The sequence below is a fragment of the Zonotrichia leucophrys genome, chromosome 1A (genome assembly GCF_028769735.1).
Source record: "Zonotrichia leucophrys gambelii isolate GWCS_2022_RI chromosome 1A, RI_Zleu_2.0, whole genome shotgun sequence".
NCBI classification, from domain to species: domain Eukaryota; kingdom Metazoa; phylum Chordata; class Aves; order Passeriformes; family Passerellidae; genus Zonotrichia; species Zonotrichia leucophrys.
The window spans coordinates 5,826,262-5,840,811 of record NC_088170.1 but is presented as its reverse complement, the minus strand read 5'-3'; the positions used below and the strand labels follow the sequence as shown (position 1 = coordinate 5,840,811).

General features: G+C 46.2%; 2 protein-coding genes across 2 annotated transcripts in view; one reads left to right on the top strand and one right to left on the bottom strand.

Moving 5' to 3' along the window:
- The window catches only part of B4GALNT3 (beta-1,4-N-acetyl-galactosaminyltransferase 3), a 61,864-nt gene extending 57,525 nt beyond the window's left edge, over positions 1-4,339 (top strand). Inside the window, exon 20 of the mRNA XM_064736488.1 lies at positions 504-4,339. Coding sequence (XP_064592558.1) covers positions 504-615 — 112 coding nt within the window. The 3' untranslated portion in view covers positions 616-4,339. The remainder of the gene's footprint in view (positions 1-503) is intronic.
- A 1,561-nt stretch (positions 4,340-5,900) lies between these two features.
- Positions 5,901-14,550, bottom strand: part of NINJ2 (ninjurin 2) — a 41,741-nt gene continuing 33,091 nt past the window's right edge. Inside the window, exons 2-4 of the mRNA XM_064736309.1 lie at positions 8,624-8,855; positions 7,641-7,825; positions 5,901-6,969 (exon numbers count right to left, since the gene is read on the bottom strand). Coding sequence (XP_064592379.1) covers positions 7,662-7,825; positions 8,624-8,855 — 396 coding nt within the window. The 3' untranslated portion in view covers positions 5,901-6,969; positions 7,641-7,661. The remainder of the gene's footprint in view (positions 6,970-7,640; positions 7,826-8,623; positions 8,856-14,550) is intronic.

Genomic DNA, 14,550 nt, shown 5'->3' with positions numbered 1-14,550 from the left:
TCAGGCACTGGTGATTGTGAAGATTTTGTCCTCCTCAAGCACTCAGAGCGCAGTATGATCCCTCACATTTCCCATATAACATTTAGTCTTGAAGACCATCTGGTGGAGAGGCATTTAAAGATTATGAGGCACAGTTAAAATTTCTGAGGATTTTGTGAGGAGGGATGCACAAATCCTGAGCCTCTGGCTTTGTAGTTGTAGGGTTTGGGCCCTGTCCTGTCTTTTCTGTCAGCTGACTGCAATCCAGTGCTGTTAGCCATCTTTCCACCTATCTTGGCATATGCAGGCACTCCTGACTAGTCTTGCGCTCAAGGGGTGCATAAACACTCAGAAAGTGTCATTAGATTCCTGCTTATGGTTATGGGATACCCCATAGCTATTCTGGACTATCCAATTTGCTTGCAGTCCTTATCAACAACACAACTTAAAGAGTTTTCCTGGAGCTGAGTCCCTCAGTATCTTTGTGATGAAATTTTCCTTAAGTCTGCTCTTGTGTCTGCCAGGATCTTGCAGGCTGGGCTGGAAGTGGAGCGTCTCTCCCTGAGGAACTTCTTCCACTGGTTTCACTCCAAGCGGGGCATGTGGAACCGGCGCCAGCTGAAGACGCCGGTGTAGCCTCCAACCCCAGAGCTGTTTGGCAGCTCTGTCCACCATCTCATCCAGATGTGCACTTTACTGGGGCATGCAGCCAAGTGCCCAAACTCTTCCTCTGCCTCCAGAGAGCTCTCTGATGGCATGGCACAGCTGGGGAAGGGTGGTCAGGCTGGTGGAGCAGGAGCTTCTCTTGTCAGCCGCCACATGCAAGGCACGGGATCCATGTGTGGCTGGGAAGGCGTGTGGCAGAGGTGTTAAGGGAAACACTTGAATTTCCTGCCATGCAGTCTGCTGGAAGGTACAGTGGGAGAGGTGCTGTGCTTCCTGTTGAGTCTTGCACCAAGCAAACACAAATCCCAGCTAAGCCTTGAATGGTTTGTTTAGAGCGACGCAGCTTCTCTTTCAAAACTTGAATGGAAAAGAAAAACAGAAAAGAAACCACAACCGTCCCCATTTCCTCTCCTTTGCCTTCTCTCCAGTACCCATTTATTTTGGACAGGAGACCAAAGTTCTCTGATTTGTATTGCACCCACATGCCCATGTGCTGGTTTAAGGAAATCTGGATGCAGAGGAGCTGATAAGCACTTTAGGCTGCTGGTGCTTAGATGTTTCTCTGTGCTTTTCACTTTGGTCATTTTGAAAAATTGTTCTCGTGTTCAGCAAATTATGGGCTGTGGATGGAGTTGTGAATACATTTCCCTTAGAGGAGCCACGTTTGCCTGTAGCTGGGTGAGCTGGCAAGGGTGATGTTACAATTCCACCTAAATTATTGACCCACTGCCTGAGGGTAGTGGAGGGGCTGTACAGAGAAGCTAACAGAGCATCTCAGGAGGAACTTTGCAGCCTTATCTGACAGACATGTGTTTGTCCTAACAATATCAGGGAAACCCTAGCAGGGAAGAAGTGGCAATATTTTATTAGTTGAAGTATTGTGATTTGTCACAAGAGGAGACAGAGTCTTCTGCTCTCAGAATCCTCTGAGATTCCTGTACATTTATGCAGCATCTAAAAGTTAATTTAATAAGTTATGGCCTCACAGTTGTGTCTTGTCATAGTTTGACTCTTAAGTATAGAGCAGGCTTCTTGGTTGGAGAACCAACCCAGGTGTTGGTGCTCCATCTCTGGAGCAGCCCTCCGAGCTCTGGCCTGGTACGGACGAGGTGGCCTCAGGTCTTGGCACATGCACTGGGTGTGACAAACAGTGAGGACAGAAGAGCATTGAGTGAACAAAAGGATGGGCAAACCCATGCTGTCACTGATGGAGGAACTGTGGAGAGAGCCCACAGCTGGCCTGGTGCTACAGGGAAGTCTCATCCCCTAAAACTCCTGTAAATGTAAGGCAAGATTTTTTTTACCCTGTAACCATTTTAGAAGGCTGTTTAAACCCAGAAATCCCACCTCACTGAGTGCTTTACAGTGCAGCTTCGGTGTCCCCATACCATGCTGAGAAAGGCTCAAGTTTGAGGGGACAGTGTGACATAGGATGCAGCTCATGGTGCCCAGTTCTGTGAGGAGTTGCTGCGAAGGAGTAATGGATGTATGCAGAATACAAGCAAAGCTGGCTGGTACTAGACCTTTTTGCTCTTTGCTGATGGAGTAGATGCCAGTTCAGAATAGGCATTCATTTATTACTGTGTCTGTGGTGCTTGACAAGTCCATCAAGTTCCGCTATTGCAGCAGAAAACTGAACATACAAGTTCTGGCACGTGAGATAGGAATCATGTCAGATCATCTGTTTGCATCAGTCTGGGTTTTGTGAGTGATGGATTTAGAAAAAGGCAACCAGATACCAGGAAGTTCTGCTGTGCAGTGTGCAGCTGGAGATGGCTGTGTCTCTGAATCCATGGAGCCTTTGCCAGAATGGAGACACTGAATATCCCAGAAGAGGCAGCCCAAGATAGAGTTGTTTTCCTGTTTAGGGGAAATACTTCACCCACACAAATACTAAGAAATTAAATCATGGCAGTTGGTGTGAGAGGGAAGAGGCTGACAACAGTCAACACTTTTTTTGAATTTTTTCTTTTTTTTTTGGAAGTATTATAGGAGTTTGTGAGACCAGAGCCCTGTGATGCAATGTTGCAATAAGCTCTGTTTTTCCCTGGAATGTGCAGTGTCAGTCATGCTCTCGGTGCAAGTCAGAGCCTGTGCTTCCCTTAGACACAGGCACAGCTCCTCGAGTGTGTAGGTGAGCTGCTTTCCAGGCTCCAGGACTGTGCCTGCACAGCCTGTCCAGGCTGGCTGTGTCACGCAATGCTTCTGGAATGGGGAGAGGCTCTGGGGAGGGCAAGTGCCTGGACATGGCCAGGCTTTGGCAGCAGCAGCTGGGAACACTGTGGTGCCTGCTCTGCACATGGAGAGCTGCTGGATTTGGGGGCAGCCTGGAAGACAAGCATGGGGAGCAGGAGTTATTTGTACCATGCGCTTTCATACCTGGCTGTGGATGTGCTCTGCAGCACCTAAAGTCAGCAGCTGGCTTCCATCTGGCAAGAATTAGGTGCCTCCAGAAGGTAACTCACTTGGCAGAAATGCCATGAGTCTTCCCCACCACAGAGGACAGCAAGCAAAGAGTGGACTGGACAGTAGGGTGCTCCCCTCAGTGCAGCACTGCCAGCAGAATTTGAGGATTTTGCCCCCATTTTTCAGCTGTGACTGTACTCCTTCCCTCACACATTGTAAGCCAGGCCAGTGGTAAGCAGAACTACCTCGTGGAGACTCCTTGATGGAGGTGTAAGGAGTTCCTGGTTTTCAGTCCACTTTCCTAATGGCCAGTTTGCCCACTGTCAAAGCTGCCATCCCAAGTGTTCTTCCCTTCCAGTGGGAATACTCAGTTGGTATCCAAGCAAGTAGTAAAGGTGATTAATACAAATTGGCACTGGCTGGCAGCCTCCATGGGGGAGCTTGGAGAGCCCATGGGAATAAAAGCTGTCTTCCAGCCCACGTGCTCAGAGACCTCACTGGGAGGTGAGACCAAACCTTGCAGGAGCAGCTCTGGGCTGCTCTCTGAGGCTACTGCCCCTCTTCCAGAGCAAGCTGCAGTTTTTCTCCCCAGACAGAGTCACAAAGAGGGGGAGAGCAGGAAGCACAGCAGGAGCAGATCCCTCAGCTATGCAGTGAAAGGACATGCCCAGGAAGCTGACTCCCCTCAACAGTTGGTCACATTTCTGTCACCAGGATCTTTTTAGGAAGCTGTGCTGGAGTTTCTGGCCTTCATGTGCATCCTGGCTGTGTCCTGCCTGGACAGCTGGAGGAAGTCAGTTGCAGAGGATTTTCCTTGCAGCAGGCCAGGAGCGAGCTGCTCCGGAAGCTCTGTGGCTGGGGAGATGATGGACAATGCTGCAGAGACCTTCTCCAGGGCAGGATGTGACCAGGCTGGGGAGTCTGAGCCACCAAATGTGAGGTGGCCCTGCCTACAAATGTGGCTGTGTACTCAGGACTGGAGTGTGGTGCTCAGGCTTGCTTTGCAGGTCACCAAGGGAATGAAGAAGGGCTGGGTTTTAATCTGAGCAAAGTGTATTGTGTGAAAATTATTTGTTTCATCATTGTCTTAATGTTTGCCCAGCATGAACATCTCTCCTCATTGCCTACAAATGTCTGAAGCTGATTGTTTTTTAGATACAGATGCCTTGTGTTGAAAATCTGACTTGTACCTGCCTTAAAGTGGCTCTGTGCCTTCAAGATGACTCCTGGGCCACCTCTTTGTTGGAGCTGGGGGATATTCAGATTCTCCCTTGTGTTTTATAAATACATTGTCTTCCTACAAGAGCTCTCTTCTGTCTGTGTGTTCACTTGCACCTGCATCCCTGTGCAGCAGGAACTGGAATTCAGGTGTGCTCCTCTGTTTTCATGAGGTGAAAGCACAGGCAATACCAGACAGATCACTCTCAGCAAGAGCTCTGCAGCAAGGGGTGGGTGGGAAATGCAGGGGGCAAGGGTAGCCCTGCTTCAGTCCCTTCTAGATCTGTGGAAAATGGGATGGCAACAAACAGTTTTCCTCCTGTCTACATTGGTTTGTCACGAGAAACAAGGTGGAAACAGTGGACAAATACACATTCCAACAAAGCATGAGTGTGATGCGATGAGAGAACGTGGAAACACAGTGGCTCTCCTGGCCAGCAGAGGACAGTTCCTGGAGAAGACCACAGGTGGGAGCCTAGACCTTTGCAAATGGGAGGTCAGCTCTTTCACAGCAGCTGCTTATTTGAATTCAATTTTGGCCCATCTTCGCTTCAACTCTGCCTTCTTAGAGTATCAAAAGCTTGGCAGCAGTGGGAGTCACACACAAAGAGGGGAAAAGGCAGCCAAGGTTGCTGATGAGTATGATTTCACTATAACAAGAAATTATTAATATTAAAGGAGATGGAGGGAGCGTATTCCAGTGTGCTGCCAGCCTTCTGCTTGCCTGGGGTGAGTGGCAGGGAGCCCCCTCTGCTCATGAGGCCTCACATGCTGCCATACCAAATCCAGTAGCTCTCTGAAACAATGATGAAGTTAAGATCTGCTCATGAAATTCCCCTCATGCTTCTTTCCCAGATGAATCTTTTCTATTTTTCCCTCTCTTTACATTCAGCCATCACTGCTAATTGCTTTGCCTCCTGCTCCATGAAGCAGTGAGTCCTGGGGTTTGGGGTCTGCATGCAGGATATGTAATTTTTTACCTTTCCACCAACCCAGCCAGCACTGGCTGGCAGTCCTTGGCTTGTGGTTTTGCTGTACCTACAGCTCATTCTGCTACCTCTAGAATGAGGCATTTTTCTAAAGGAGGCAGGATAACAGGCTTCCCAAAAACATCCTCCCCTCTCTGCTGCCAGTGAAAGCAAACACTGAGGAAACCAAGGTGAGCAGCAAACTCAGAGTCACCCCAGACCTGTCATCCCCAAGGAAAAGTGGAGGACAAGTCTCTGCCTGCTTCACCTGACAGATCTCAGGCTGTGCTCAGCTCTACCACTTGAGGTTCTGGTAAATACATAACTAGTATTTTCCATTCTACCCTCGTTGTGCAACTTTCCTTCAGCTCAGAAAAGTCACTGTCAATGTCAGGTGCTGAGCTGCTGCTGGCCTTACCCACCAGTTTATGGGCAAGATCATTCACACCCTCTCAGAAAAAGCACCATGTGTGACTGACACAAATTTGGGTTTGTAGAGACAAATACAGAATACAGATGAAATCTGTCTGTATCTGTTTTTAAGAGTCAGACACTCCCAGTAGCTCCTGAAGACTGATGTGAGGATGCTTTCATGGCATTTCTCTCTCAGGGGTGGCAAGGATATATAAAAGGAGAAGTCCATACTAAACTCTGATTCTGCAGTACAGTGGAAAAATCATTTAATAATCAAAAGAGCATGTAATTATTTAAATAGGCTTACATAAGGCTATTAAAATACCATTTTTTAGCATGACTATAGAGTTAAAAAATTTAGGATTGAAAATTTTTACTCTTTCATAAAAATCTTGAAACTCATTAATTCAAAGAATTTTTCTCTCAAGGAAACAAATGGTTCTAATACAAGAGAATTACCAGAGCTGTCATTATTAACCAAATACATTTTAAAACATTCATATTATATTAGTGATAAGAATAAATCATAATGGTGATTTTTAAAATAAAGTAATAAGCTATTCAACTGTAATTATTCATTGCAGCAATAAGCCTAGGCTGTGGCCTTATGTATAATGATTCTTCATTATAATGTATCTTCATTATTATCTTCTTTTTTCCATTAAGTATTGTCAGGCTATTCTGACATCATTCCTGATAGGGGACTGATGATGACATCAGACCACAATAACTATTTTCTGTCCTTGTTAACATCCCAGTGCTGGAAATATCTGATTGTTTTCTTAACTATGTAACATTTGATTTTAAACAAATAGGAAAACATTTGAACTGGTTCTAGCTATCTTCATGTACACACACTATTCTATTCTCCTAGGAAAACTTTTTTAGAGAAATCCATTCCAACATTTGGGGGGTAAACTATTAGATAGAATTGCTTTAAGGGCACCAACTTACATTTGAGACAAAAAAGAGCTGGACTTATTTATTTAGCCTACAAAGTAAATCATTCAGTCTTCTCTACCAGATGAGCCAATATTGAATATGTGAAGCAGGCAGCTAAAATAAGAGAAGAGATTTACAGAACTGCGCTTTCAAAATATATACCTGCTGCTGCTGTTGCTGCAGTTTTCTCTTGCAAAGTTTGTTCTAGCTTGGAAAGGCAATGTTCCTGCCCCTCAGAACTGCAAAAGCATTACAGCAAGGGGCTGATATGCTATGACACACACAGAGTTTTGAAGTTTAACCCAGTTTCCTGGATTCATCCATGGATCCTGCTGAGGTCAGTGGAAACGTGGAGGAGAACTGCACTGCTCAGATCCTGCAGGGGAGACAAGAAGCTGTGGTAAGGTCACCTCAGACTCTTCTGGTATGTTGCATTTAAACTGTGTTTACATTTTGCAGGTCGTGTAAACAAGAAATATTCATTTTGTTTCTTGAGCTAAAGTGCTTTTGATTTCAGAATATGTCATTCCCTCGCTGACATGACATGGACACCCAACCATTTGGATAAATTTACTTACAGGGCTTCCTTGAAAATGAGCATTAGGTGCTTAAAACAGTCCCTGCCAAGCTACAGTGGCTGCTGTAATGAGCTCTTCCCCCATGCCTTGGCCAGCACATTCCTTTTCTTCTGTTCAGGTAGTGCTGCTGTCTTGGGATTCCTCCCAGAACACTCCTAGTTTTCTTCCCCAGCATTAGCTCCCATCCATAACTGCTATTTGTATCTAGCATGAGCTCTGCAGCCTTCCAAAAACCACTTGTTGCTGATAAATACCAGCAACTGGGATGTTTGGTGTTCTTGCTTTAGAGACCAAGAGAGAAGAGCTCCTCCTCTGAGAGAATTTGCTCAATGGCTGCAGGTTTTTGTGGGACAGCAACGTGCCTGTGGAAAGGCTTTGTTAAATTTTCCATCACCACCTTGCAGTGATGTTTTCTGAGACTGAGATCCCTCCCAGGGGTTTGCAGTGATGGGAACTCACCCTTTCTTACCTGAGTCCATTGCCCCATGAATTAATAAGGTCCAAAATTCCTGCTGGGGTAGAGGCCAGTCTTCTGCACCCCGAAGGCTGTGATGAAGATGTTGAGGATGACTGTGATGAAGATGAGAGCTGTGGCAGCGTTGTTGAGTATGTTCAGGCGGGGTTGCTTTGCAATATCATTCAGGTTCAAACGAGCTGTGCAATACCATGCAAAAAGAGAAAGGGATTTGCAGACTGTCTCCAAGTCCCCCAGCTCCTGCAAGCCTCCCCTGCCTGGTAAATGTTCATGGTGCCCCTGAGTGCTGAGGCCACAGAGCAGAGGGAGTAGTCACAGGAATGCTGCAGGAGCCACAGCTTGCTCTAGGATGACACAGAAGGCTGGAGCAGAGGAACATGTCACAGGTTTTCCAAAGCCTCCAATCCTCTGTCCCCCCATAAAACCCCTTTTAGGATATTCAGGAAAATGCAGAATTTTGCAGGTTTTTAATACTGGGAATCTGTTGGAGGCTGAAATACAGCAACTCCTGTATCAGATGGAGCGCTGGGCAAGCACCAGCAAACCAGTGCTGGTGTTAATGTACTGTCTGTAGGCCACTAGGACAACTGTGGGATTGGTTAAATATGAGGTAAATATAGGGAATATTTCTGCAAAAATTGTTCTGTTAAGTCCCACATGAAGTAAGATATAAATTACAGCTCAAATGTAGTGTCTGCAGGAGCTGCATGAAGGAGCACATAACAGTAGGGGCCCATTCTTGGCCAAATCCCCACTCTTTCACTGAAACAGGGGGTCAGCAGTGGCAAAGTGAAGAAAGAGTTGTGCTCAGAGTTGTGCAGACAAGAAACAAACCAAGCACCTTTCTGAGTAACGCTGCCCACCCTTCCACCCACATCCAGCCCTGCATGGAGCCAGAGGGGAATGGTTTGGGGGGAGAAGCTTCTCCCTTCCACCCCCACCCTGCCCCTGCACACACATCTCAGTGGGCACCTTACCCGTGATGATCAGGAGAACCCCAATCATCACCTGGAAGAAGAGGGAGATGCTGATGAGCACGACGAGGGTGGCGTAGTACTGGAAGGACGTGCCCTGCTCCAGCACAGCCTTGAGCTGGGTGACGTTGGCCATGAAGAGTGCCACGTCCAGCATGCTCTCTGCCACGCTCTTCTTGGTGGCGTAGTGGTTGATGTTCATGGGCCTGTTGACCCGCAGGTGAGGATTCATGCCCTGCAGAGACAGGAGGAATCACTAAACCAACAGACACATCTGTGTCCAGTGGGATATGCTGGCTTCTCCCTGGGGTTTATCTAGAAAGCCTGGGAAAGAGTCAAAGTTGCATGTTTTAAAAGTGTTGAGAGTAGCCAACATGTCCCCTCACAGTTGCCTCATGGTAATGAGTACATACAATCTCATGCTATTGTGAGAGACAACTGCTCACTTGGAAAATTTAAAAAGGTTTATTAAACCTTCACAAAAATACAACAAAGGACTGCATAAGGAAAAAGCTGCAGCACTGGGAACTGCCCCTCATGGATACCACACAGCCACTTCATCTTCGAAGTGGATGCTCAGTCTTTTATACCCCTGGGGGTTGCATCAGCCAGCCCTGGCCCTTCCCAAAGTCTGTCAGTCAGCTCTTCTTTGCCATTTATCAGTGGAAACTGCTTCCTTGTAACTGGGTTGGATTCAGGTGTTGTCATGCTGCACCTCCTAAGCACTGAGCTTTTCCATTCCCACCTGCCCCATGTGCACACCTTCTCTCTACCTGATTGTCCTAGACAGCCCAGGCTGTCTGATGGCAACAATACAGGAGGGAAAAGGGAACCATGGGGACAACAGAGGACATCTAAACTACAGTAACATAACTATACATCACTAAAGCTTTTCTTAATATTCACACAATAGTTATCTTTTAATTGCAAGAACAAATCACCTCATTATCCATCTATAACAGTATTAATAGGCACAAGATACTTGCTGTGATCAAGAGCTTAGCAAGGCTAAAAAAAAAGAAAGGGTGTATTTGTGGAAAACAAGCTTGTCCAGAGTTACAATAATGTAGATTATCCAAAAGCCAGGGATTTTGCAAGGAATATTAAATTCTCTTCCTTCAGGACATAGACAAGACTCAAACTTACAGGGGATTAGAGGCAGATCTTCTCTTTGGGTTGGGTGTTGTGTTTACCAATGATCATTGGTAAACAATGGCAAGAGTGGCTTTCTTTGATTTGGGAAGGCAGGAACAAAGTCAGTGATTCTAGGAGAGCAGTGTATGTGGGGTGTGTGTGATGCTGAAATTGGGGTGAATTTTGGAAGGGGGTTGTGGTCCCGGTCTAGTGGTCACCCTGATGTGACAAAGACATGTATGACTATATAAGCAGGAAAGGCTGTGTCTGTTTTGAACTATTGGTGAATTGTGATCCCTAAAAAGGGCTAGCTTGGGGTAGGAAAGGGCTTTTGGTTTGGTTGGGATTTTTTTAAAATGATAGCTCAAAGCATTTAGTTCTTACAGTTTCTGACATTGACAGTCCTGTGGTTACTTGGCTCCATTGCAAAGCCTATATTTCTTGCTCTGGAAGGTGGAAGGTGAAAGATACTGAAAGGAAGTAAAAGTAGAAGTCTAAAGAACTGGTAAAAACTCCAAAGCTGTGTGTAGGTGTTTGAGACTTAAATATTACAGTGTGGTATCAGAATAGAGGCATCTTGAGGAAAGGAGGCCAGCAAAAGATCATGTTCTGTGAACACATTTAAAAACCTGTCTTGAGGGACTGCTCCCCCTTAGATGGCTTAAAAGCATGTGATCCTGTTGGAACAGAGAGGAACTAATACCAAATTGTGCAGGGTTGGCGATTTGATCCCTCTCATGTGCTGTTTTCCTTATTCCTGAAGAGTCAGCCCCCCTCCTTGCAGCATCACAAGGCTGAGCATTGATCGTTTATCTCTGTGTAACGATGAGTTAAGGGTTTGAGAACAAGGGAGCTGTACAAACAGGGCAGAGCTGCTGGTAAATGAGTGACTGGTACCAGGAGGCTGAGACATCTGTTTCTGGCTGCTTACGTGGACAAAAAAAAAGCCAGTCAGGAGCTCTTGTTGAATAAAAACACATCCTTTTGAGCTGCCTTTATGGTCCTTTACCTGGAGTATGAAATGGGGTAGAGTTGCACATCCTGAGCTCTGTGTCCCAGAGGGTCAAGCAGTGAAAATAGACAGCTTTGACATGGACTTTTCTCACATGGATGAGTGTGATGGCATGTTCCCATCTGGGACATGAAAACACAGGCAGGTGCTTCTCTCCCATGTGGAGCAACTGGAACTGGAAAACCTTCACAATGGGAAAGGTGTGACTCCAGATTCAAAGTTCTGTCAGTCCAGGCAGATCCAGAAGGATCTGCAAAAGGATAATGGATGATGGAAGTTGGACACTAAACTTGAACCTGGATAGCTGAAGATTTGTGATGGGCAGCCCCCAAACACAGAGCTGACTACAGCCTCCTGTCAGGCAGTTGCAGAGAGCTTTAAGGTCCCTCCTGAGCCTCCTCTCCTCCAGGCTGAGCAGCCCCAGCTCCCTCAGCCACTCCCTATCAGATTTGGGCTCCTTCACCAGTTTCATGGCCCTTCTCTTGGCACACTCCAGCACGTGGCACGTGACTCCTTATGATGCTGGGAAAAGCTACAGAGATCCAGGTTTTTTATGGATTTGGCCCTCAGTGTTCCATCTAGTCCAGCAGCTAAGAATGGAAGCCTGATGTCTCAAATAAGGAGAGGCTTGGACAAACCAGGAGTGTTCAGAGATCTGGCGTTTGGGTTAATGCTGGAGGAGGGATTTGCTTGGGATGCTGGTGCCATAACTGTCACCTGTGAACCACTGTTTGTAGGGTGTGAATGCATGGCTGGGACACTTCTTTTGAGCTGCCCACAAAGCTTTCCAAACCCCATTTCTGCTTTTGCTTCCTTTAAAGTTCAGTCCTATAAATTCCTGCAGCTCAGGAGCTGATTCACAAGCAACCTGGGTTCCCCTGTAGGAGGATTGCCCAGGCAGCTGTGGGAGGTTATGAGGAATCACTGAGGAGATTCAGTGATTCCCTTCTGGCAAACAGAGCCCTAAGTGGAGTCACAGGATATACCTGAGGCTCACCAAAGTGATTTATGCCACCAGGTTAGAGCTGGTTGCTTTCTAGTCACTTTGAGAGGATTCTCCTTAGGAAAGTGGAGATCATTGCCTTTTCTTCTCTGCAAAGAAAAGAGCTGGATCTGGCAGTCACACACCAAGCCCATCTTCAAAGCCTGGCTGCAGAGCCAGCACATCTGCTGGAAACAGCACTTTTGTCCCCAGAGGAGGCTCTGTCACTATTGCCCACTTATTGAGAGTGGGAAAATGAGGACCTGAACAATTCCATCCCAATCATCCAGCAGTGCTGGATGAACTGGTGTTGGAGCTGCTTTCCTGTGTCCCATTTCTAGATGTTTTATCTTTCCCTGTGAGGCAGCCTCTCTCCCTGCAAGGACTCTGCTGGCTTCAGTCTGACGCTGAAAATCCCCTTTCCTTTTTCTCTTGTGTAAACATAGCATAGCAATACAGATGCCCTCAGGGGCTGAGTGAGGCACCCATCTATGTTTTCTAAGTAAAAGGCTTAATTCTTACTCAAAAGTGTGCACACACACACAGATATTCAACTCCCACTTCTACTTTTATTTTTAATTTTGGTAGGAATTCTTATGGAAAGAAGGATCAATATCACTGCAGAAAAAGAATGGATTTTTTTAAAATTTCCTTTTTCAACTTTTCCTCTGATTTTGCTGTAGGGAGCTCTCAGGTCCCCAGGCCTGTGAAATCAGACTCTAGTACCAGAAGGTATGCTGAGCTTCACAGCTCACTGAAACTACCTGAAAAATTGCCACTAAAATTAGTTTTCAAGAGAAATACTCTGGGGTTTTCATGCTTTTATTTTTACAAGAAATAGTTGCTCTCCTCTGTAAACTTTTGGAGGAGCTTCATCTAAATATTTCTTTCAAAGCCAGCAAATTTTGGGTCAAGGGGAGCACAAACCTTTTTGAAAATTTCTACAAAATCTACAATTTACTTGTCACATTTTTCAGATTAAAAAGGGGAAAAAGAATTAGAGAGCAGATCTAGTTACAAATCTCTGTGTACTTTGTGGGGTTTGTGACCCTATCCCCAGGGGAGAACAGCCTGAAAGAGGCAGTGGAACAGCATGAGGCTCCAGAGTAGAAGAATGATAATCTTTATGGAAGCAACTCTGTCAGAGGGTGATATCTGAGTAGGAGCTGTATTATTGGCCATTCCTTCCAAGGGAAATGCTGGAGAATGCCAAAGAAAACAGACACAAATGCAGAGGGGTGAGCACAGAGACAGCCACCACGGGGATCCTGGCCATGAACAGCCAGTCACACACAGCATCAGGCACCAGGGAAAAAGGGAAAACCCAGGGAATGTTTCCCCAGCATTGGCCAGTCAGCAGCTTTAGAAATACCCTGTGAGCATTGGCTGATGGAGGTGAAAGCACTCTGACAGTCACCATCACCTTGCAGAGCAGGAGAGGAGCACAGTGAGAAGAACCCTCACTTTCTGCGAGAAGAAAGCAGAGGGATTAAAGCCTGACCCTCAGTCAATGCTGCTGCTTCTAAGGGCACTGTTATTATCTACTCTCCTTCACTCCCTGCAGCTCCTGACCACTTCACCTGGGATGAAGGGAGCAAATTTTACCATTTTTAGCCCACATGCCCAGGCACAGAGAGCAGCAGCACTGGGAAGAGCAAGGATTGCCAGATGCCTGCTCCCCTGATGGGTTGGGATTCCCTTGCAGCTCATGGGTCTGTGCACAGCCACACGTGTGCAAGAGAAGAGACACCCAAGGTAACTGCATTGTGAACTTGGTGAGGCAAAGGCTGCTTTTCTCCAGTTTGGCACAACAAGAAGTATCCTGGCTGCTTTCCATGAACAGAAGTAATAGTAAACCTCATCGTGGATACTGCAGGCAGAAGGAAAATTGAATGTTCAGGGCCAGTCCTCCCTCCTCAGCCTCTGTGGAGGCTCTTGGCTAGTCCAGTTGTGCTCAGGGATTTTTTCATTTTAATATGGCCATCTGTTCTGCTCACCAGGGGTCCTGTTGGGAGCCAAGCGTTGTGTTGCCTTCAGTTCACATTGTGTAAATCCCAGAAAATAAATCAGAGGTGCTTTCTTAGTATCCTTCCCCATCTATCAGACTGGTCCTGATGGAGATCTGTCTCTGAGGTGTCCTTACACTTCTGTGACAGGTCACTGCTGGGTTTAACAGAGAACCCATTGACACCAACTGTTTGCATGAGAGTTCTCCAGCCAAAAAGTGACTTCCAGGAGCCAGAAGTGAAAGCCTAGGCAGGTGGCAGGCACAGATTCCATGGACTTGACAAGCACTGCTCATGTTCTGTGGTCTACCAAACTTTCCATTTGCTTTGTCTGCCTCCTGTGTTTCACCTCATACCTGCAAGTGAACCTGCTGAGGTCTCTTGGGCAGAGTGTGGTGTAGGAGCGTGGTTTTTGTTGACAGAGTGACAGAACTATTTTTTGTTTCTTTAAAAAAGAAAGAAGCTTAGAAGTTTGTTTTTCATTTTATTCTATAACCTTAAAGGACTTTAAACTTAAGGATAGCTAATTGGACAGAAGCTGACAAGTTTCACTTGAGCAATTAACTAGAAAGGGATGTGAACAAAGAAACTAACTGCTTTTGTAAGCTGTTTTACTAAGAGCAAGAACTTAGCTCGGTTTTTCTGTTTGTTATTTTGCCTTTTATTAAACCTTTTTACTTCCAACACTGCAACAGAACCCATCCTGCTAATTTTTATGCCTCCAAGAGTAGCTAAGCTATCTTAAGTGTGTTATGAGCCTCCAAGCCCTTATTAGCCCTGGGCTGGCACTGCTCTC